This window comes from Aulonocara stuartgranti (assembly GCF_965226115.1).
Source record: "Aulonocara stuartgranti genome assembly, chromosome: 17".
Classification (NCBI taxonomy): domain Eukaryota; kingdom Metazoa; phylum Chordata; class Actinopteri; order Cichliformes; family Cichlidae; genus Aulonocara; species Aulonocara stuartgranti.
This window is the reverse complement of record NC_138953.1, coordinates 30,902,308-30,928,085: the sequence shown is the minus strand read 5'-3', so window position 1 is coordinate 30,928,085 and position 25,778 is coordinate 30,902,308. Positions and strand designations below refer to the sequence as shown.

Genomic DNA, 25,778 nt, shown 5'->3' with positions numbered 1-25,778 from the left:
AAGTATTCTATCTATTTTATTTATTGAATTTTATTGTTTTATTTATATTTTGATATTGCTAGGGAAGATGCAATGATCGGGGACCATTCTTAATTTCGTTGTTCTCATGACAATGACAATAAAGTTTCTGATTCTGATTCTGATTCTGATTTATCACCTTGTTCTTCATGAACTTGGAGTGGGATCTGTAGACCTCCATCTGTTTGATCTCCTCCTCCCTCTCTTCACTGCTCAGAGCGCCATTGGATTTCAGCACCATCACCTCCTCTTCCAGCTCTCTCATGCCACGCTCCAACGAGCTGATTTTTGCATCCTGACAGGAGACAAACACATCTAACTAATCAGACCATAAACAAATATACGGTGATAATAAAATGGGGTGAAATAGGAGCACAGGTGGAAATGCAATTAAAGGAAGTCTACGTGAAAATAATGTAAATGTAACTATTGTTGAATGCTTAAAGACTTTATCTAATAATCCATTATGTTTTTAAAATACTTGAATCTGTATCTCAATAATAATCAGTGAAGCCCAACAGACATAGCAGTTGGCCAACTTTATCTTGTCAATATTAACTGCAAAGACAGAAAGACTTTCAACAGAACGTAACAAAAAAGATGCTTTAGGTATGTTTTTCCAGCAGGTAGTAGAACGCATTTAGAGGTCAGAAACACTAATGTCCAGTTCATGCTGTGTGTTGGATAAACCTCCGACTGAGAGTCTGAAAAATTATTTGTTTTCTTCTTTTGAGTCTAAAATGTTATCCAATGCAACAAATATATTAATATGGGATATTTAAAGTCTTGTTTAGTGAAACTGCACTTCATGGTGTATTTGTGTCTATTCTTTACCTTATTTTCCATCATATTTACCCAGCAACCACATGTACACTCATTAAACTTTTCATTAACACTATTAATAATCAGCAAATAATACAGCAGCAACTCAGTGCATTTAGACATTGATGAAGACCAGTGATAGTCCCAAGTATTTGGACTGTGTAATTCATTCATGCTCTAGCAATCCTATGTCATTAATAGCTATAATATCCACATAATATGCACATTAAATACACCACTACAGAATTAGCAGCATTTCAGATCATTTTTTTTAACAATTTGTATTGTTGGGGTCAAAATAATCCTCTATAAATGTAGACATAAATTTAAATCCCTGTATATAGATATATACAAACACATTTCTAAATTACATTAGCATTTGTTTACCTTCATTTCGATGACTGTCTGCAGGGCCTTGGTCTTTGTTGATTCTGGAGCTGCTTCGTATCTCCTGTGCAGCTCCTGAGAGGCACAAACAGCACGATCAGCAGATGACAGAGAGGGAGACACAGCGGGATGGAGCGAGGGATGGGGCAAGAGAGGAGAAGGTCGAGGGCCAGGAGGCGAGACGAGAGCAACTGATGGGAAGGGATGGAGTGAAGGCTGAACCGTTGGTGTAGGACGAGGAGCAGGTGCAGGAAAGGATGGCGAGTGCTGGAGGGACGGATGAGCGGAAGGGTGGACAGAAGAGGCAACAAAGAAAGAGGGAAAGTGGGGAGGACAAGAGGAGGGGGTGGCAACCGGATGGTTGTAGTGCCGGTGAGAAGGAGGGGAAGGGACAGGGAAGGAGGGAGACGAATGCAAAAGGTGATGCCGTGATGGGGAGAAAGCAGGAGAGGGCTGGAAAGGGGGTGACACATGGAAAGGAGGGGGAATAGGGATCGAGGGAGAAACAGGAAAGGAGAGAGATTCAGCTAGAGGTTTCCCTCTAGGAGAAGCACTGGCTTTTAGCCTCCTTGGATCAATCCGGCCATCCCACATCATTTGAACTACTTGAAACAGCACTAACGACGCTAACTGTGTTTAGCCTGTGTTTAGATTTTAATGATCAAATCTGACAGCCTGGAATTGTGTTAATTCAATGAATTAGTTCCCAAGCTTCAGTATCCATGGATTAAGAAAAATATAAAATGGTTTAAAAGTCCAAATTAACCCAAAGTCCAGAGTGTTTTTTCTCTAAAATCATCAAAATTCTCAAAAACATGCTATCTCACTACTCCAATTTACTAAGAAAAATGCAGTAAAATGTCTAGCAGCTGTTACTTCATCACTAGTCTTCTAGTCAAATGAAGTGAGACGAAAGTAGGGGGAGTGCAGTTGGAAGGGCACAAAGCAAAGGGGAGGACACAGCTGTGTATGCATCACTGCTTTTCTTTGAAGGACACACACAAAGAGAGCTAATGCATAAGCCAGAAAGCATAAAAACATGTGAGTGAAAGGGATAGTAGGAGGCCATTGCTAGAGGCGATGACAAGGATGGTACAGATGCCCACACACACACACACTCACACACACACACTGTGGTATTCACTGAAAAAGTACTGATACAGCAATTGCAAAAACAAGAACATAATTACAGCTTTAATTATGAAATGTCAGAAAACATAACTGTAAAATTTAACCACTGCTGAAAAATTGCCTCCATCGTTATTTACTTTAGAGATTACAGCACCCTCATCTTAACCTAACACCTCTTTTCTGGGTCATTTAGAGGAGTTGTAGCTTAACTGACTGTCAAACCTGTGTCCGAGGTCTTTGCATGCACAAGTCACCTGACATCACTCGTGTTATATAATTATTTTTTCCATTTCGAAGGTATTTTTTGTTGCTTTAATTATATAAAAGTACATTGGCACACGAGGACTCGTTTCTTAATAGCCAATGCTGCCTAAATACTGCCTGTCATATTACGGCATTGCAATTAAATTTTCTGCTGCTCATTCCTGTGCAATATCCCATCTGCCCTCCCGTCATATTTCTTTTCAAGATTTTCTTATTTAATCACTAGTGTACATATATTTATATTTATAGATACATATATATTTAGTCATCTTTTCTCTTTTACCACGTCTCTCTAATATTTTGCTCTTTACTATTTTTCTATTTCTTTATTATTTTATTTTATTTTATTATATTTTATTATATTTTCTTCTACTGTACCATGCTGCTGAGTGACTGCTGCTCGTCAAACACATTTCATTGCAATGTTGACCCTATGGTAACTTGCATATGACCAGTGTTGGTCAAGTTACTTGAAAAAAGTAATCAGTAACTAATTACCGATTACTCCCCCCAAAAAGTAATCCCGTTACTTTACTAATTACTTATTTTCAAAAGTAATTAATTACTTAGTTACTTAGTTACCTAGTTACATTTTAAAAACACGATTTACAACCTGAAGAGGTGATAAAGCGATAGATCTTTCAGCCCAATTCTACTTTTCTGCATAATCCATCATACAAAATGTAATCAAATGGAAAAGTCTCTTTTTAAAGCTTGTTTTATTAGTTTTAACTTTATGCATCAAGCAAAAATTTTATTATATGCAACATTCTCTGACTGGAAGAAATTTGTTTAACATTTAAACCTATTTTCTGCACATTCCAGCACATAAAATATATTTTTTGTGTGTGTTTACACTCACTCTTTCAAATAGATGCAAGTAAAACACAGAAGAAAATAAATAAAATCAAAGACTAGCGGTTCTGTTGCTCTATTTTCACCTGTAAACCAGGAGTGGCATAGGCGGAGGTTTACCCTGGTGCAGGTGTGCCGCAGCGGTCAGTGGAAGAATCCGCGAGTTTCTCTGTGAGTTTCCCATTACGTCATAGCGCACTCGGTGTGTTTAGGGGGGTTTCGCTTTAAAAAGAAGTTTTCTTCCCACGCACAACGGACACTAATGTTTTTGTCACTTTTTATGGAATCAAACTCAAAGTAAGGTCAGTACTTCCACGCTTTAAACGCTGCACGCTCATACTCTCTCCCGCACTCGATATATGATGCACTGTTGATCTGCACACAGCTGTTGTCACCAACGTCGCACTCGCTTACGTCACTGTCATGAGACATTCTTGCAAAAAAAATCACGGTTTTAGTAACGCAGTGTTCCTACGGGAAAGTAACGGTAATCTAATTACCGTTTTTGCAACAGTAATCCCTTACTTTACTCGTTACCTGAAAAAAGTAATCACATTACAGTTACTGCCCATCTCTGCATATGACAAATAAAACTGAAACTGAACTGAAACTTAAATTTATCACACCAAACAATCAGCTAATTATTGAATTATATGCCATCTTTTCTCATCTTAAAGCCTGAACCATGAAATAATTGCCAGGGTTACATTAAAGCTACACTTTTTAAAGTGTGCTGGCTACAGCAGTAATTTTTATCAATAGCTAAAACTAATTTAAAAACAAAAAACAGATAAATAAATGGCATATATAATGACAACACATTATCTTTTGCACAGTTATATCCCCCCAAGTACCAGACATGGATATCTCTTTCCCTTTTCCTTTTACTCAAAAAACCAGCCTGGTAAAACAGCCATGGCCATTAGTTTGCTGAAAAAAGTCACTGAAAATTTTGCACAAAATGGTCAACTTTTGTGTCTCAGACTTGGACTCCAGCAGTTCTAGTCCAACACTACACCTGTTGAGCCAATAAACAAAAATCTAGTGCACACTACGTCACATTTAATATGGATATATGCAAATGGCATAAACAAATTTTGAGAAAAATTCCTAAACCCTTTGACATTCAGTAACCATGAAGGGAAGATCTTTCTGTGTCCTAAAAAGAGCACTTTAAAATTAGTTCATGTTTTCAAAAGTCTGAACAAAAGGAAGGAAGGGAGGAATATTTTTAGGTTCTATATTTGGTGATTTTGCTGATTAATTACTTTATGTGATTAAGTGGCATTTTACAATCAAGAATCCAGGAGGTTAGATTAAAAGGCTGCATGTACTTTAAGCAGAGGATTATTTAATAACTGCACAGCAGCATCCCCATGAGGGACATTGTTGAAGGGTATGAAAATTGTGCTGCAGGACATTACAGTCTAGTTTGTTAATTAGCAAAATGAACAATATCCCGAAAGGAAGTGTCAGCACAGAATCAGGAAGTTAGCAAGACTTGCTCAATAGAAATTTGCATTATTTAGCACTGTAACATTCACTAAACTCTATAATGAATCTTTACTTCAGATACTGCAAAATGTTTTTCTCATTCTCTCGGTTGGTTCCAGCTTTGTATTTAACATCTTCGAAACAAAAACTCTGTCCAGTGTACTGATGCAGTGAGATGAAAAATCAGCCAGAAAATATGCAGAGACTCCCAGTTGTTCTTTCTTATGGTCTTATCATTTGCTGTGATTCATTTACTGAAGTATGACTTTATATCACCCCTCTAACATTATGCTGCATTTGTGCATTCGTCACCCTGGCTAATGCATTAGTATACTGATATGTTTTTGTTGTGCATTTTTTTGTTCATGTTTTAGCTGACTTCTATATTTTGATTATTTGTATGTTTCCATGTTTTTACCACCTGTTTGCTTATATGTTGCCTTTCATATGTTGTTTTTTTATTGTTTTACTGTTTATATTTTCTTTTATTGTTCTATCCATCCAACCATTGTCTTCAGCTAATCCTTATCAGAGTCATGGGAGAATGGCCTATCCCAACTACCATAGGGCAAGAGGGAGGTTACACCCTGGATGGGTCACCAATCTGAGTCCTCTGTGTTGCAGGACTAACAGAGAGACAGACAGCCATTCACAGTCACACACCTATGTGCAATTTAGAATCACCTAAACAGAATTTTATTGTTATTTATTGTTATCATTTATACTGACAATTGGTGGTTTGCATTTTTGCAAGTTTCTCCTGTTTTTTTGTTTTAATTTACCTTATGAGCATTCTGCCTTTGTTCACCCGTTGAAGCATGTGCAATCTCTGTCTTTAAAGGTGCTACATAAATCAAGTTGATATAACTATTATTATTACTATTGTCAGATATGAACAAGTGCAAATCTGTAATGTCAGAAAAAGCAGAATTTTGTGGATCACAGATCTCTTAATCTTCAAGAAGACATATAGGTCAGTCAAAATATTTGTGAATTATTCCTGAAAATGCAGCTTAAAAGATGCACAAGAGTATATTTTGACTATTTGCCACACTGAAATTGGCAGTATGTGCTGGAAGGATGGATGTAGTACACTGACAGCATTTTGCCACTAGGGGGGGCTTTTGTATTAAGAAAGTGAATGTAACATTAAACCAGCAGAAGGAGAGAAAAAAGAAACGTGAGTGGAGAAACTGGGATAAAGTGTACACTTAAGACTGGAAGAAGCCAAGGGCTTTGCCTGGATATGATACACTCTGATGTGAACACATTCACATCTGGATATGCACAAAGACTCTCCCCTGCACACATGGTAATACTTGATTGCATATTGTTTCTTCTTTGCCAGTGACACACATACACATACACAAACACACACACGCACCTCTCTGAGTTGTAGCATCTCCTTGTCTTTTTGCTCAAGCAGACCCTCCAATTGGTGGATGGTCATCTCAGCATCGGCGAGTCGCCTCGTTCGCTCATGATCCTCCTCGGTTGCCCGAGATGACAGGCCTTTACTCTGCAACATTTCCAGTAACTTCTTGATTGACTCGTCCCTGTAAACAAGAAAACAAGGAAGTTAATAGCATGCTTTAGACAAGGTCACTGAAATCATACCTTAACAAATTACATTTAAACTGTCTTTTTTTAATCTTTACCTGGCAGTTAGTGTGTGTTTCTGTGTGTCTATCCTCAACTCCATTTCTTCAACAGTCTTCCTCAGGAGGAAGAGCTCTTTGGCTTGCCTCTCATACTCGGCATGGAGGCGCAAAAAGTTCTCCTCTGTCATTTCTTGAGGGGAAATGGGCTGGCTTCCGAGGCCGGAGTAATCGGATTGGAAGAGCTGGTTGAGATCGCGCTGGATTCTGAGCTCATCTTGCAAAGCCTGGATGGTGCATTGAAGATGCTGGTGGGAGGGAAACAGGGATGTTCAGCTTACGAATGAAAGAGTGAGCGATTACTATAATGGATATTCCAGACCGTGCAATGTCCATCATAGCAACTGTCTAATGTCACCTATAATCCTTTACACCTATTGCTAGTCACTTCGCTTGCTCAGTCCAAAGTTGAGATAAGTTTAACTTGGTACCTGCTTTCTTAGCTTCACTAATGGTAATTTTATAAGTCATTGCTACAAGTTGCTAAATTTTCTATACCGTCCCTTCCTTTTGTGCATCTTTGTATGTAAGTGTCACACGTCTTGGTCAGCTTACTTCACCAACTCACTCTGTCTCTATAATCTCACTGTACACCAGAATACCAATAAGCACATCTATACAGTAACCTTTGGAACAGGGATTTCTTTAACACCACACAGTGTAAAACAATCCACAACAACGCAGGTCCTTTTCCTCCAGATCTCCCAATGGCTCTTGGTTCACTGTGTGCCAAATGGTGTGTGTGGTAATTTGAGGTTACTGGGACATCTGCTGCTGTAACACTGATTTTTTTATCAGCAGCTCAGTGTTGTTTTTCCACCTCCTTTTTAAGAAGTCTGACCTCATGCCTTAAACATGCTGGAAGGGATTATACAGTATCTCCAGGGTGACCCAGGAGCTCTTGGGGCTCACCAGTGCAAAGCAAAGACCTTTGGCCTGCTGTGCTCATCCTGTTGTCATTGCAAGTCTGATAAGGATAAAAAAATGCAACAGAGCAGGCAGTTTTAACCAGACTGTGGACCTTTGCTGTTTGCTAAAGTTTTTAGTTGTTTGCGTCAAGATCGTCAGCAGGAATACACCAATCAGAAATGCACAAGCAGTAGTCCTATAGTAAAATGTTGCTTCGTGTTTTGTTTAACTCAATGTAATCAGTGAGGGATTAGGAATTAAAAGGTAAAGAAAAGCTGAATTAATGAATCCCTAATGGGATTGCTCATTTTTAAAGGCATATTACAAGTTTTCTAAACTGTTAATAAAACAACCCAAAAATATAATTCTCTGAACTGGAACTGAAATGCACCATTCCTTGTGCAGTTAAATAACTTAATAAATATATTAAATAATCACATCATTTTCACACTTACTGCAAAACTCTAAACTCAGTTAAAAAGATTTTGCACAGTGATTTCATTTCTTAAACACAACTACCTCACACTATTCCTTCTTACTTGTGATGTCACTTACCAATTATGTGCCTGTGCACAGTCAGCAAGGTGAGATAAGAATCTATAACAAGAATGGCTGGAAATAATCTGAGAAGCAGAGGAGCTAACATTTGAGCCGCGGTGACAGGCTGTGTTCCTGTTCTTGGAATGGCGATGGATGACATATTGTGATTGTGGTGTGGCTCCATAGTGTAGTGGTTTACAGCCCTGAGAGGAGACATGAATCCCTTTGGGGTTGTGTCAGGAAGGGCATCTGGTTTAAAAATCTGCCAAATAAAAGATGCAGAGCTACTGGCTGTGAAAACCCCTCGTGAATAAAGGAGCAGCTGAAAGTAGCTTCTTCTTACTCATAGCAGAAGCTACTTTCACATCTTTCTCATGCAACATTCTGTAATGTTTACAGCATTCATTGAATTCTTTATGCAAAATTATGCTGTGTGAGAAAAATGTCAAAACAAACACATTCATTCATTCACAATAATAGACATGGATGGGTCTTATGAGCCCTAAAATGCATGTGAAACCTGAATATGGACTATTTCATTTTATATTTTTCCATGAGTATGAGTAAAGCAGGACAAATAATAAGACCCAGTCTCAGCAGATTTACCACAGTCTTGAATATTTTGTGTATCCTGCGTGCATGTGTATGTTATTTTTGTAGAATTGCAAGATTAGATTGCAAGATTGTCGCGTCTAAGGGAGCACTGAGCTGAGAGGGAAAGCTTTCAATTTACCAGTTCATATGTGTCCCAAGCCTGTCTTGTGGTTATTAAATCTAAAAATGACTGCAAAAAATCAGGTTGTGAATATCAGCAGAGCTTCCTCTGTAGGATGGCTGTGCTCAGCCTTAGAGATGCGATGAGGTGGAGCTCGGACATCCAGAGAGATGTCTGAATGCCCACTGCTCCTACATGTCAAAAGGAGCATTTGAGGTGATTCAGGTCTCTTGACAAGGACGTTTACTGGTCACCTTCCTTTGGTAGTCTTCCAGGTGCACTTAGCTGGGAGAAGACACAACCTGCAGATTATACTGATTATCTCTGGAAATAATTCAGGATCCCCTAGGAGAAACTGGAAAGTGTGGCTGGGTAGAAGGGCAGGTAGAATAACCTGCTAAGCCTGCTGTCACAGCAACCCAACTGATAAGGAGAACAAGAGGGATAGGTGGATGGATGGATGGATATGTGTGTGTGTGAGCGTTTTTTCTGTGGTGCTGTTTTTACATTTTTTCTGGTATTTTGTGTAATGAATGCTCAGTAGTTTATTGCTTTTACAGGCTGTGTGTGATCCTTTGAGGATAAATCAACCAAGTTATAATTTGATTGTTAAGTTTTACCAAAAGAGTCCAATGTTTTGCAGATGTACTCTGAAAATTGTGTGTTTACAGTTTTCGGAGGAGCATAGAAGGTTTGAAAAAGTGTATCTTAGAAACAGAGAAGAGGCTTCTAGCAACACTTCACCTTCTTCAAAGAGAAGAGCATAAAGTCTGACGAGCTTAAAGCGTCAGCAGCACTTGTAGTGTAAGGATCGACTTTATTAGTGTCTCTGATGGAGGCCATGGGCTGAAATGCATCAATGAAATAATAAGTTCTTCATGCTAAAAGTGTGGGTGGACCTTTAACATCTTCAAAAATGTATCTGTAATTAATAAACTGCAGAGAGTCAAATGAAGAAATCCCAAAGTAAATCATTAGATTTTATTCAAAATCATGCACAAAATAGGTCAAGATCGAGCTTATCCAACATGTGAGTAGCTGACAGACCAACTGAGGTAGCATATGTGTGTCATCTCTGTAATGTGTTCTAAAAGTTTCCCGTCAGGTAAGTATCACAGCCATCATGACAGGAGATGATGTGACATGGCTACCTCTTAGTCACACAAAAGCAGCACATTATAAAAGTGTGTGTGTGTGTGTGTGTGTGTGTGTGTGTGTGTGTGTGTGTGTGTGTGTGTGTGTGTGTGTGTGTGTGTGTGTGTGTGTGATGTCACACTGATGTCCCCAGGCTGTTTTAAAATGCGTCACAAACAACCTGAACAGCGGCCAGGTCATCGCAACACTAGTCATGGAGTATTTCCAGAGATAAAAATAATACAGGTACCAAAGCGCTGAGAGAGATGCACATGAGTGAGAGCAGAAGTAAACAGGAGAGGTTATTAAAAAAGAAGAAAAGATGAGATGCTATCGCTCCCCTGCAGCTATGATTGCTGAACACTGACGAAGAAAAGGGAAACGATTCAAGCAAAAAGGAAAAAATGATTAGTGAGGAGACAAAAAGAAACAATCCTTAGATATAAAAGATGAGAAAGAAGAAAGGAAAAGGAAATAGGAGCTGATAGTGATCACAAACATAGTGTATGCTCGTATAAACAGACACAAAAAATTGGATAAAAGGTAATGAGATAATACTGTAGCAACTGTCTGTACTCTGCTTTATGTCACACGAGAGCCAGCGCAGCATCTCTTCTGGTTTGTTTCAAATTTATGCATTTGTATTGAACCAAATTAAAGATGGTGAACATCTTTATTGTCTTGATCATTTTCTCTCTTTATCGTATCGCCATGTGTGGGTCGGTTTGCTGACTCATACAAAAGCTCCTCACATGCACACAAATCTGACGGCTGAGGCTGACATTTCTAGGACTCCCCTGAAGATTTAGAGCCAGACAGAGAGTGACAGAAAGCATCCCTTTCCTCACTCAAATATTCTTTCTCTGGTTTAATCCTCCTTCCTCCAACCCAACTCTAATTCCTACCTCTGACATGCAAACAATGACCCACCCATATCCAATAAAAATGCACCGTAGCTTCAACTGCTTTAAATAAAGGGTTCACACTAAGTTAACTGATTGATTAGTTGCTCAAAAGACACATAACAATTTTTAATTATCATATCTTAAACACCTTAGTGATTTAATTCTGCCATATAAATTGCTTTGGCAAATAATGGTAACCAGTGTTGGGGAGTAACGGAATACATGTACCGCCGTTACGTATTTAAAATACAAAATATGAGTAACTGTATTCCGTTACAGTTACCGTTTAAAAAGGTGGTATTCAGAATACAGTTACTTTGTTGAAATAAATGGATTACACTGCGGTACTTTCCTGTTTCATTTTGTCGCGGGTCAGGACTGTTTGGGTTTTGTTTGACAGCTACGATCTGTTGTTCCAGGCGGCAGCGTTACGGTTGCCATGGTTACAGGGCGACGCTCTCTCTCTCTCTCTGCGACTGTGTGTTTCCTGGGTGAGAGAGCGCCTTTTCGTTGTTGTTGTTGTGCTAAGCTAACAGGCAGAATGCTACAAGCATAGCTCTAAAGAATGTAGCATCATGGGCAGTGTAGTCCGTGTTGCAGGGAGAATGGACGCGAGGAGGGAGAAAAAGGGGAGTGGAAAGGTACGTGTTGTCATCAAGGAAAAACGGGAGCTGGAAGCATGTAAATATAATAATAACCACTTCAGCCAAGAAGAGTGCCTGACGAGCCCAGTTGTAAGTAAGCTATTAAGACTCGACTGTACACCGTGTTCGTGTTTTCCTCCGAAACAATAAGTTCCGTTGGAGCAGCCTTTCAACGCCTCTCTCTGTCTCTCGCAAGAAAAGTTGACCCACACAACAAAGTAGAGCTAGTTTTCGGCTACAAGCCGACAGGGACCCCGCCGTATTAGTCAGAGGTCCCTTTACTACAGTTCGGAGTCGCGGACCTTCAGTAATAGTAATAAATCACACAGCAATAGTACATTCACGTTGTTGTAAAAAGCATGATAATATATTAAGTAATCCAAAGTATTCAGAATACGTTACTGTCATTGAGTAACGTAACGGAATACTTTACAGAATACATTTTGGGGCATGTATTCTGTATTCTGTAATGGAATACATTTTAAAAGTAACCTTCCCAACACTGATGGTAACCTACAAATTAACTGATATATACACTCACTGGTCACTTCATTAGGTACACCTGTTCAGCTGCATGTTAACACAAATTTCCATACAGCCATCTTTAGGGTTTACGGAGATCAGAAAAAGAGCGGTGAGCGGTGGTCCTCTGGGTAAAAATACCTTGTTGACGTCAGAGGTAAGAGGAGAATGGCCAGACTGCTTCCAGCTAATAGGAAGTTAACAGTAACTTAAATAACTACTAAATGCAGCCAAGGTATGCAACACAACCTTGAAGCATGGCTACAGCTGCAGAAGACCACACTGAGTGCCATTTCTATCAGCTAAGAACAGGAAACGGTGGCTTTTTGCACACGCTGGAGACTGGAGGAACACTGCCTGGTGTGATGAGTCTTGATTACTCTTGCGAGATTCAGATGGTAAGGTCAGAATTTAGAGTAAACATCTACACCACCATCCTGCCTTGCATCAGCAAGTCAGGCTGCAATATTGTTGTTAACCATGTCCACTCCTTTATCACCACAGTGTACCCATCTTCTGATGATTGCTTCCAGCAGGATAATGTCCCACGCCTCCAAACTCATATCATTGAGTTCACTGTACTCAAATGGCCCCCACTGTCACCAGGTCTCAGACCCAGAGAGTGCCTCTGGGATGTGGTGGAACAGCTGACTTGCATTATAGATATGCAACCAACAAATCTGCAGCAACTGTGTGATGCTACTGTATCAATACAGAGAAAAATCTATGTCATTCAGAATTATGGCAGTTCAGAAGGAAAAAGGGCCACAGTGTTCCTAATAAATCCATTTGAGTGTATCTTATGACAGGATAACTACTTGGGGGCAACATTAAGAATACAGGGGAAAGCTGGCATGCCAAAAGGAATAAAAGAGAGAAACACAAATAACTATGCTCATTATTATAATACTGAATAGTATGTACTGTGTTTCATGTGCTATTCACGCATTAATAAAATGAACCCATGCATCACATTCACACACACGTACACACACATACACACCCTCACATCAAGCACCCAGAAGCATGTCAGAGTCATGGAAACAGTCATCCTCACGCAAATGCGAATCCATGTGCCTCTCCATCAAAGTCAACCATATGCAGCATGAACATACAGAAGCACAAAGTTTACACACAAACAATTCAGAAACAGAGCGTGCACACACTCACACACATGCGCGCAGAGTTTGTGTTACTGCCTTCCCCCTAACGCACACACAGCTGGAATGTAGTGCTGAGAAATGCCAGAACAGGAAAAAAGGAGGGAGAAAGGAGGAAAATATTATAGGAAGCAAGAAGAAAATAAAGCAAGCAGAGTGGGAGATAAGGAGAAAGGGAAAAGGGAGAAAACAGTGTTAACTGTCTGTGTTAGAAACAGAAGGAGGAGAGAGAGAAAGTTCTGTTTTTCTTCTCAGTTTCTGCTGAGTCATCTGTGGCTATCACCTTTGACCCTGTCAAATATTTCCTGATTTCTCATGGGAATGGGGGCGTATGCACCAAACATGCATACATGTACACCGACTCGGTTTGAGCGTATGGTCAGAATCACGAAGTAAAAGAAACTTTACTCAAAGCAACACGGCATGGCTACTGAAAATAAGGAAATTTTTTACTTTCACTTTGCATCAGTTTTCTTTCTTTCTTCTTTGCAAAAACACCTCACCTAAGAGCGAAGAAAAGAAGAAAATCTAAACGGGGACAAAAAACATGAGATGACAAATCAAGATGATAAATCTCTACCTCAGAGGAGCTGAAGCTGCATATGAAATGTATGAATCAGATAGAATCCACTTATGTGAACACATTGGAGTAGGGCTGTTCGATATAACGATATATCTCGGATGACGATATAAAAACGTCTATCGTTTCATTTTATGCTATCGTTTGTTTCGTGGTGTCGCAAAGTAAACTGTTTACGACAATATTTTTTCATCGTTTTGATGGTCACTGTAGTGGCTATATTCATTTCTTAAAGTTTTCGCTTTCTCTTATATTTAATATAACCACACTATGGACGGACAAGCGCCTGTTTTTATGCGTTGTCGTTAGCAACAATGACGGTAACAGCATCGCGTGTCCGCTTGTTTATGTTCCACATAAACCTTTCACAATAAAGCTCAAGATCCTGTTGAGACTTTTCAAAATAAACTGAATCACGTGAAAGAGTAGATTATTTACGGAGAAGTAAAAAAGAGCCGGCAGGTGCTAAAAAATAAACCTTAGAGTCAAACGTTAGAACAGGCTTTTCCCCGCAGCTCGCCGTGTAATAAATACTCACAAAGAAAACGGCGGCCGTTACAACTTGTGTCTAAAAATGTATCGTTTCATGCATCGGTTAAAACACTGGACTCCAGGTACATGACGCAGCTGGAAACACTTCCCGCAAGACGAGCTGCCCGAGATTCACAGACTTTACAGAAAATGTTACGTTTTTGTGATTTATATCGTTATCTACGATAGAATTCTTATATCGGGATATGAGATTTTGGTCATATCGCACAGCCCTACATTGGAGGACAGTGGTTTGAAATGTTTAGTGTGAGAGTAGTCAACTCCTTAAATGTCATGATTACTGTAAATATTATCTATAGAGGCTGTCATGACTGCATTTACATGCACATCAGCACCTGTTACTCAAAAAGCCAAATTTACATAAAATCACAACCTCTAAAAAATATAACGGCATAGATTAAACACACAGGGTATGTTCTAAGCAGAACATAGACTATCACCTGTGATTTTCATTTGCTCTTTTACCAGATCCAAGGATGTCAGATTATGTATTTTTTTTTTGCAAAAATATCAAAATGTTCAATTCTATTCTATTTGAATTTATTTGTATAACACCAAATCACAACAGTCGCCTCAAGGTGCCTTATATTGTAAGGTAAAGACCATAAAATAACATATATCAGACAAGCCCCCCTATGAGCAAGCACTTGGTAACAGTGGGAAAGAAAAATTCATTTTAACAGGAAGAAAGCACCAGACTAGGTGAGTGCCACCCATCTGCTGCGACCAGTTGGGGTTGAGGAGAAAGAGACAGGAAAAATGATTAAATGCAAAGTGGTGTGTAAAGGCATAGAGAACTGAAAAGAGGTAAGTGAAGAAGAAACACTCAGTTCATCGTCCAAAGCCCCCAGCAACCTAGGCCTGCTAGAGTGGTTCAGGGTCACCTGATCCAGCCCAAATTATAAGATTTGTCTAAAAAGGAAGTTTTAACCCAATTTTAAAAGCAGAGGATTTCTGTCTCCTGAATCCAAACTGGGAGCTGGTCCTGAAAGCTGAAGACTCTGCTTCCCATTTTACTTTCAAATACTCTATGAGGGGGATATGGTAATATGAGGTCTTCAAGATTGCATGGGACCACTAGCATAACTGGTGAGGGTGACCCCTCCCATGACACAAATGACAGAGGGCACTTGTAGCAAGGTAGAGACCAAATTTCCAAACACTAGAAAAATTACTGGAACCAAATTTTTGAAAAAGAAAGTAACATTTAGTAGGATACACTGCTGCTGTATGTTTGCATACTGAAATATCATTTATTGCTTAAAACAGAACATGAATGAGTCGATTAAAAAAAATCATAGACAAATAAATTAACGATGTCTTGTAATCTAATGAGCAGTCTACATAATTCCTATTCATGGTTAGAGGAGAAAAGAAAATCCATTTGTGCGCATAGTCACAATTTTTCCATCCAACGTCATCCCTCCCTCCGGCCACCGCTCATCTGTCGTTCAATATTAACCATCCCTTCGTTATTACTCCTCCGTCTCATCCCTCGCTTATTTTGCACTCATTGGGTGAGTCATGCTTCCCCCTTAACAAAAAGACACACTGTGACAGAAACATGTATACACGACACACACACACACACACACACACACATTAGGATGGACGCATGATAATGCCCACACGCAGAGATACACACATATGCAGGAGACAACATAATGTTGGAGGCAGCGGTCATGCTGTGTGTATGTGTGTGTGTTTGTGTGCATGCGTGTGTGTGTAATGACCGTGAGCAGTTTGAAAGAATCGCCCACTCAGGCATTAGACAACAGGCAGATTAACACACTCCCTCTCTTCTTTCTCTGAGGATAAAGGTGGTGGAACATAATGAAGAGGATGAAATAAAATGCAAAGAAGAAGAATGGCTGGAAGACACACGAGAATGCAAAAACAGCATTATTACATGCATCTATTAAAAAAAGAAAAAGGAAAAAATGAGGACGGAAATAAGTGTATGTGACAGAAAAGACAGAAAAGGCAGGAGTATATATATGTGTTATATGTTGACCCTAATCAGTAGCTTCTGAGAAGAGAAGAGAAGAGAAGAGAAGAGAAGAGAAGAGAAGAGAAGAGAAGAGAAGAGAAGAGAAGAGAAGAGAAGCGAAGCTCAATCATATAGGACTTTAGAGGCAGACTGAAGGGAAAAAAGACAAGCAGCAGAAGAAAACATGGGGGGGAGTGACTGTACTGTAATTCTGTCCATTCCCCCATCAACTTCTCCCAAACTCACTCCTTATAAGGAAAGCCATGGCTACCGCAGGGACACACATACACAAAAACGCAGAGAGAGTAAGTGAGAGGGAAAATTCGCAAAATAACAGCCTTGTGTGAAAGCAGCGAAAACTGACCCTGTGCTTCTTTTCAGTTTCAGATCGTTCTGTCTTTCCACTGTAAAACGAACACTGGGTCTTTCTGAAAAGAAAACCATGGGGAAAGAGTGCTGTTTCACCATGTCTCTGCGTTGAAGTTAAAGTTTTATAACACTCCTGCGTGTACAAGTCTCCTCCCTTTTCTCTCTCGCTTGTCTTGCTCTCTTTTCAGTTACAGTTTACTCTCTACATGCATATAAACCCTTCTTGTGCTTTCTAGCCCACACTTTGTCACCTTTGTCGTCCTCTTCTCTGTCCATCTGTTTTTTGGTGCCCTGCTATCACTCTCTGTATTTACTTTATTCCCTCTTCCTTTCATCCCTCTCTCTCACCTATCTCTCCATCCTCACTAAATAAACACACAGGTTTGGGGACCATCTGTTACTGATGAGCATTTGTGTGTGAAAACACACACACACAAAATTCTCCCACCACAATAATTGGAGGACACACAAATGCTGGGATAACTGCAGCAATAGTGTTTTATTTATTTGACTTCAAAAGGTAGAAGGTGCGACCGTCTGACACAAGTACATAAACCTGCACATGCAAAATGACAGCATGCATACACAGACACACACACACATAGAAAAAAAAACAGTAATAATGAGTCATGAGTCCACATGCAGAGGATGGAAAAAGGCACAGACTGCAAACAACAGAAGGAGAGAGGATAGAGAACAAAGATATCATCATCACTGCATGTGGAGAAGTGACTTTTTAAAACTTTACTGGCCCTGCCTGCTGTCTTCTCCACAAGGACCCTGTATCACAGATCCTCTCAGTCTCAGTCAAGCATCAATCTCCCCACTGTGTTTAAAGAAAATCTTCCAGAAGCAACGTCTTAGTTTTTGACCATCTGTAATAATGTTCTTGAAACTGCAAAATGTATATTGTACTTGTTAAATTAAAGACACAAAAAATAGTAAATGGTCTGTATTTGTATAGCGCTTTACTTGGTCCTAAGGACCCCAAAGCGCTTTACACTATACACAATCATCCACACACTGGTGATGGCAAGCTACAGTGTAGCCACAGCCACCCTGGGGCGCACTGACAGAGACGAGGCTGCCGGACACTGGCGCCACCGGGCCCTCTGACCACCACCAGTGGGCAACAGGTGAAGTATCTTGCCCAAGGACACAACGACCGAGAGTGTCGGAGCTCGAACTGGCAACCTTCCGATTACAAGACGAACACCCAACTCTTGAGCCACGATCGCCCCAAAAAATCAGACATATGGTTAAATGCAGTCCCTTAAACTGCACAAAACTATTTGGAATATAAACCAAAGGAAAACTATGAGATCAGCTATGAAACCCAATTTAACATACTGCTTTTATTATGAAATTCTACTGCATTTACACTAGCTGTGCTTATTTCCAAATGAACAGCTTTCAATATCAACCACTATAGTGAAAAAGAGATTGATATTTCCATCTGCAACACATGTCCCCTTCTATGTCTATAAATGGCAAGCGTAAGGCAGTGAGAACGGAGCAGAACAGATGATCAGTTCAAGTCAGTTTTATTCATAAAGCACCAAATCAAAACAACAGTTATGGAGCTTTATTTTGCAATGTTAGAAAAAAAAGTTCAACAATCTACTCTGAGCATTCTCCTGGAGATTATGAAAAGGAAGAATTCCCTTTTAACAGGAAAAGCCCTCCAAACAAAGGAAAAAGGCTCAAGGAGGGGCAGCCCTCTGCCATGACCGGTTGGGAGGTGAGGGGGAAGAGAGAAAAAAAAGGAGATTGCAGAGAGACGAGGACAAAACACAAACTATAGATGAGAGAACACAAAAGTTAATGACATGCAGTAGTGGCAAATAAACACATGGGGGAGTGAGGAGTGGAGAAGAAAAATTTAGTGCATCATGTGAAGTCTCCCCCGCAGCGTGAGCCAATAACAGAATAATTATGGGATGGTTCAGGGTTGCCTGATCGGGCCTGACAGCTCAAGGCTCTGCCACACAATGTGCTTTTAGAAACTCTAGGGACTGCAAGTAAGACTGTACTAAAAGGTCTTTAAGATACGATGGGTCTGATCATTCAAGTCTTTGTATGTGAGGAGAAGGATTATAAATTTAATTCTGGATTTAATAGAGTGCCAGTGAAGAGTAGTTAATACTGTAGAAATATAATCTCTCTTTGTAGTTCATGGTAGCACTCTCCCTGTGGCATTTTGGATCCAATCAGATATGCCACTGACTGTGAGACAGCAGGGAAGGAAAAGTGGGGCTAGAGGTGGGTTGCAAAGCAGCTCACAGATGCACAACATCTGTTGGCAGGCTAAAGAGACATTTATACTATGTCCTCAGAAGAGGCACAAATCATGCTTTGGTGTAATTTTGGCCGATTGTGTCCCTATAAATTTTTATAACCTCATGTGGGTGGCATGGCTGAAGACAGGGGTATATGACTCCGGCAGCTTTTACTGGCTTTTCAATGACATATCAGTGCAGAAGCTCAAAGATTCCCAGATCACGGTTCAATTTCGTTACCAGCACTACTGCAGAGATTTTGGACGAGTGGCAAAACCTACTATGCAGGCGAATACGAGTATAAATGCGCGTGAGTCGTGGGTGACATTATTATTTGGGCACAACATGACCAAAACCATGATTTATGTGAGGTTTACCAATAGCATGTGTAGAAGGGTAGCAGCTGAGCCATCCGCTGAAATCAGCTAGCACTGAGTTGAGATGATCTTCTGGGATTGCAACTGAGCTTGACCTGATGTCATGCTTGAACAAACGCTACGCTCGATTTAATCTGGTTAAAGCCCTGGCTTCATTATAACCTCTTCAATCATCCGATTTTGCTGTATTGATATTTCCAGATCACAGAAATTGCCTTTATAGTTCAATGTTACCATAACAAATAGAGCTGAAACCAAAAGTAACCAAATAATAAATGGCCTGTATTTGTATAGTGCTTTACTTAGTCCCTATGGACCCCAAAGTTTTACACTACATTCAGTCATTTACCCGTTCACACACACATTCACACACTGGTAATAGCAAGCTACATTGTAGCCACAGCTGCCCTGGGACGCACTGACAGAGGCGAGGCTGCCGGACACTGGCGCCACCAGACCCTCTCACCACCACCAGTAGACAATGGGTGAAGTGTCTTGCCCAAGGATACAACGACAAAAATTGTCAGAGCCGGGGCTCGAACCGGCAACCTTCCGATTACAAGATAAACTGCCAACTCTTGAGCCACAATCGCCCCATAAGCTAATTATAGGAGGAAGAAATTTCATCGGCTTATCAACAAGTAATTCTGTTTTTATTTCTAACCAAACAGAATTACCCATTGTACTCAGCTGACTGACTGAATCAGCGAACAGAAAAAGAGACACCGGAGATTACAGGGCTGAAGGGCTGCAGGTGGGACTCCTGGACAAAATCTTTACAGAGTAAATCTGTCTTCAAGCTCTGCTTTTTCTCTTTGACTCTTTCCATAATTCCGTAATTTCTCCTCTTCTTCTGTTTTATCTGCCCCCCCATCTCAGAGAGCTACATGTGGTTAAGACTCAGGTGTCTAGTTTATTGAGAAATATTTATCAAGGGCCAGTAATGACAGGAAAGTAGTACAGTGCAACTATTTCTATAGCATCTTATTTTACTTTTTATTCATGCACATGTATTTCCCTTCATTTTTCCACATCCCGACGTTCTTTTTCATCACCTACTTTTAAGTCCGGTCTTTCTTTCTCTCCTGTCACATCGACACCCATCAGTCTTTCTCTACATTTCATCTGCAATCTTAAGCCCAATTTGTCTGTGCTATTCATCTCTCCTTTCACCACTCACCCCCCTGCTTCCACGCTGATCTATCCTCCATTCTCGTGATTTCCTCCCTCTGACTCGCTACATTTTATACATCTTTACTCAAATCCACTCTTCCTGATCTATTCTTCACTATCCACCCCCGTCTTTTTTTAAATCTACGGCAGCATACAGATTGCCAGGCGAAGCATTTTCACAGCCAGCTGGCACAGAAACTCTTACTGGAAACATTTTTCTTTTCTGTGCAGTGAATGGAAATCTAACACAGGAAACAATTGACGACGTCAGATTCTATTGGATTTGAACTCATTTGAGCTTATGAGGACAATCTTAGTGCCAGCTCGGCGTAATGAAATTAAAACTTAAATCTAGGTGTAATAACATTAAGTGCTGAGGAATGATTACAACATAAGTTTTGAATCAGTCAGCACAGAAGCTAAAGTCCAAAGGATTTCTCTTAGTTTGATGTTTTACCTTTAATTCAAACTGTGCCTTGTTCTCTATTTAGTGATCTCTCAATTCATAAATGTATTTTATTGATGATTCAGAAAAACATTTCCACCGCAGTGAGGGAAGAGACCTCGGCTCTGGTGGCACCATCCATTTACACATTAACCTGAAGGCCTGATTTACTGCCATGTTCATGAAGTGGAAAATACACTCAAGTGCCAGTTTGTGTTTCTATCTATCCAACTTTGCTGCTCAGGGCAAAAGAGAAAAGGAAAAATGACAGAAGAAACACGAAAGAAAGACTATCTTCTCTGTTTCTCCTCTGTGTTTATCTCCTCTATTCCTCCACCTGAAGGGAAAATGTCGCCCAGGTGTGTCGGGAACTGTGCACAACTGCCTGTTTGAATTACCCTCTTACTTATCCAGCCTCATTCACACTTTCACAGATTCATTTCTCCAAAAATAAACAGAAAACAGCACCTATGGCTTCAAGTTAGACCAATATGCAGTACATGCAATGCGTAGACAACTTTAAATGAATTGTAAGAAGAGGAATGCCAACAAATTCATATATTATGATGGGAGAAAAACACTTTCTGCCTCTCTACAGTGACACTCACACACACACACACACACACACACACACACACACACACACACACACACACACAGAGTTTTATTTCCCATCAGCACCTTAACTATGAAGCTAAATAACTGAAAAGAATGAAAACAGTGCAGCAGTACAAAAGCGATTGGCAGCCAAAACAAAAGGACACGCATGGGTGAGCGTGCATGCACACTCCCACAATCCCACAAACATCACAACACTGACATGTGCCTTCCAATTCTTTAAAATCCACAAATTTTTGCATGCAAGTAGAGACATATGCACAAAATAAAAATAGTAAGTACAGAGTACGTAGACGTTCTCTGCAAGATATGCACCTGCAAGTCTGTGTCTATGTGCGTGATTTGTATACACGCTTAACCCATATGCAAATACAAATACACAACAATACACATTTTGTGCCCCCGCAGACACACAAATACAGACACACACACACATGTGCACACAAAAGCCCAATTGTACTGACGTGCACATAAGCCTGCCAACAAGGACACAGATTCCCTCATGGTACTCTCTTTCACATCCAGCAAACAAACACAACAAAAGATGCATACATTCAAATGACAATGCACACAAACACACCCCGCATAAATATAGAGAGCACAGCACATACATGCACGCACACATTTACATAATCACAACCACTCCTGACACATGCATGAGGCTGCTATCAGAAAACAAGCAGGTCGAAAACTCCTATTTCATACAGACACACTGTCGCTCTCTCTCTCTGAGTGTCTTTCACACACATTCTCACACATGTTGCTTCTGACGTCACATGACTCGCCGCGAGTACAGTACATGACAGATTGCATCTAGCAGCTCCAGAAATGGGCAGAGCGGTCATTGTTCAGACGGGGTGATTCAACGCTGGGACAAACTGCGTAGAACAGGCAGTAAGACTCCTATACTTAAAATGAGGAAAACCTGTTAACAATTACAACGTGTAGCACAACCTGCATATCGCATTACACTTTAATCTGATTATTTAGGTTGGATTGCAGACCAAATAGCAGCATGCTCTGTTTTTTTTTACTTCTTCTGTCGTGCACAGATTTATTTTTGGGAGAGAACACCAACAAATGGAAACTATGATGCTGAGTTGCTGGACGCCATAAATACTAACTGCTATTGTGAGTGTGTGAAGTCACATATTTTTTAAAGGAAACTGAAGGAAGCGTGACGGAGAGAGGAGATACAAAAAGATAAAACTGCTTTGTTTATGAAACAAATTAACAAAGAGAGGGAAAGGATGGGGAGAAAGTAGGGAAAGTGATGCTTCCCTTGTGCGTTCCAAACATTCCTTCATCATTTTTTTTCCCCCACCCTCCCCTCCTCCTGCACGAAACATTGTACTTACCTACTGTGATCAAAGGGGTGGAACAAATCGGGTGAGCGCACTCAAACACGCACACTCAAACACATTTTAGAAAGTGAAGCAAGGCCGTGCACTAAACGTGAGAAGTAAGACAGACAACACTGAACAGAGTGGACGTGTGTATGCAGATCAATAGATTTGTGAGACTATGGTGTGTCTATTCTTTTCCACGGGTGAAGAGTGAGAAGAGGAGTCCCATACTAGGAGTGAAATGGTGAGGCTATCGAAGAAGAGATGGAGAGGGAGTCGGCAATAAGCAGGCGGAGGAATAACTTGATAACAAGTAGAAGAAAATTAAACAATATAAAGCAAATGAGAGTACAGCAGGAGAATAATAATCTAAACCTCAGCATGGACATGACACAAAATGTGTCATGTCAGTGTGTGTGTGTGTGTGTGTGTGTGAATGGGTGGATGACTGGATATGTAAAGCGCTTTGGGGTCCTTAGGGACTAGTAAAGCGCTATATAAATACAGGCCATTTACAAAAGCCTCTCATTTGATTCAACTGAGAACCTGGCAAATTTCCTGTATTTGCCCAAATTATTTGTTTTTGTTTTCATCTGAAAGACACATAAAACCTCTGTGAGTTTGTCAGAGCTCTGGAGCGACTAGGGATTGGTGTTGAGAACCCGTACTAAATTGGTACCTGTACCAGAACCAAGGTACAGATAGAAGCCAGGACAAACAAAGTTTTATCCCTCCTATAACATCGTTGACTTCCGGTTTTAGGCGAGTTTGTTTAACATTGCTGTGTGTTTCTCAATCGCTAGACAGGAAAACAGTCTTTGAAAGATTTACCTCATTACAGGAGAGTCATGCTGGTTTAAGCACTTTTTGCTGAGTAGCCATTGCTAGCTTAGCCACAGGTGCTAGGCATAATAGCAGGGTTTATGCTTAAGAACACAGGATAAGCATTTTGTTCTGGTATTGAACTGACTACCAAGAATCGTGTATTTCTACTGTTATTGGCATCTCGACAGCCCTAGTACCAAGAGCATCGGTATTCATATTATACTAATAAAATCCTAACTTCAACAATCTTTAAGAATGCCACACTAAACGAACCCCTTTAAGTCCATCATCACACAAAAAGCCTCAGTGAAGACTATTAAAAAGATTTTTGCTTATTTTTTTGTATTTTTGCTCTATTTTTTTCCAATCATAAGTCAATTTAATTTAAGAAAGCAGTAAAAACACTCATCGAATTAAATGAGATGTGAAGTTTTGCATGATTTAAGACTAAATAAAGTACACATGTTCAAAATATATATGTTCAAGCTATATTATTAATTGGATCTTGCCTCTATACATATGAGATCAAGGCTGCCTGTCTTCCTGGCTTTTACAATGAGACACTGAATGTACTTGTGAGGAAAGGAAAGACACAAGGAAGTCCGGAGAGAAAAAAAGAGGAAAAGATAAAGAAAGAAACTGGTGGAACAGAGGTAAAGATAGTAGGCTGAGCATGTAGGAGGAGGTGAATAAGTAAGGAGGAAAGGAGGGAAAGGAAAGACAGAGGGTGGAGAAGAGATGAGCATTCCTCAGCAGGGGCGTGAGCCACTGTGCATGTGTGTGCGTGCGTCTCCGAACTCACATATCCCAAAATTACTGGGAGGTAACTTAATTTGATTTCTAACGCGAAGATGATGGCGAAGACAGAGAGCGGCAGGAGGGAGGGTGGAAAGAGAATGTGAAAGCTGACTTAGCATGTGATGACAGAAATAGAAGAGAAGGAGAATGACTAAGAGGGGAGAAAAATGGGAGTGGGAGGAAAACAAAAAGCCAGAAAACACTGAAAGAATTAGACAGAAAAAGAGAAAGTGGCAGGACGGCGAGAGCAGGCAGTGAAACGGATTGTGTTAAATGGGTGTGATTTATCTGGAGGAAAGAATGGGAATGAAAGTGAAAGGAGAGGGGGGGTGAGCGTACAGAACATATTTTCCAATAAGAGAGATCATGCCTTGGCATGTGCATTCACTCACTGTTATGCACACGCACAAAGCAGTGTGTGCATGTGTGTGTGTGTGTGAAGGCAGCTGAGGATTAGTGTATGGCTGGCAGCTGGCCAAGTACATGATAGATTAATCAACTTATCATGTGCTCCTTTGTTTGATCTATTCTCACACACTGAACCACTTTGAATTAATGCGGACACGCAAAACACACATCTGAACTCAGCATATCAGGAGCCACGCAGACACCGCGCATGTTCCAACACCTGTGAAACTGGCTGCAATTTCTCTTACACTGATTTAATATTTGGTGATGTAATTTCACAACCTGAAATCCTTTCCCACTTTTTTTCCGCATTTAAACATCAAAGCCTGTCACACACACACACACAAACACACACGCATGCAGAGATCAGAGCAGGTGTTAAATTGCCAATGTGACAAACTAGTACATGGGCCAGTGACATGGTTGTATCAGCAAAAGTGGATGACACGATCAGTTCAGGTTTATGTGTAAAATGTTATAGGAACTGGTGACACCACTCTGACAGAAATGTGACATCATCTGTTAGCTCGCCAATCAAGCATAAAGCCTTGTCTTCACATTAAGTACGGCTGCAACGATCTTTAGAAGCTTTAGGTGTCTGCTGCCACCACCAAATCCTGGAATGACTCATTTACACTTAAAAACATCATAAGACACCGTTTAACTCCACCTAGACATACCATCACCTTCTTCCAACAAATACAACCCCAATTCCAAAACATTGGATTCTACATAAAATGTAAACAAACAACAGAATGCAACAATTTATAAATCTCATAACCCCTTAATCTGTTAATAATTGAACACAAAAACATATATAACCTGGAAAATGTACCATTATAAGGAACAAATAAGATCAT

The 25,778-nt window shown here is 40.2% G+C and overlaps 1 protein-coding gene across 11 annotated transcripts in view; it reads right to left on the bottom strand.

Annotated features, from left to right (window-relative positions):
* LOC309692481 (ELKS/Rab6-interacting/CAST family member 1-like) overlaps positions 1-25,778 on the bottom strand; it is a 152,280-nt gene that overhangs the window by 108,956 nt on the left and 17,546 nt on the right. For all 11 annotated transcript variants that reach the window (XM_082511042.1, XM_082511032.1, XM_082511036.1 and 8 more), the window contains 4 exons: positions 6,630-6,877; positions 6,356-6,527; positions 1,228-1,302; positions 158-313 (listed from right to left, as the gene is read on the bottom strand). In XM_082511042.1, the coding sequence (XP_082367168.1) occupies positions 158-313; positions 1,228-1,302; positions 6,356-6,527; positions 6,630-6,877 (651 nt within the window). The remainder of the gene's footprint in view (positions 1-157; positions 314-1,227; positions 1,303-6,355; positions 6,528-6,629; positions 6,878-25,778) is intronic.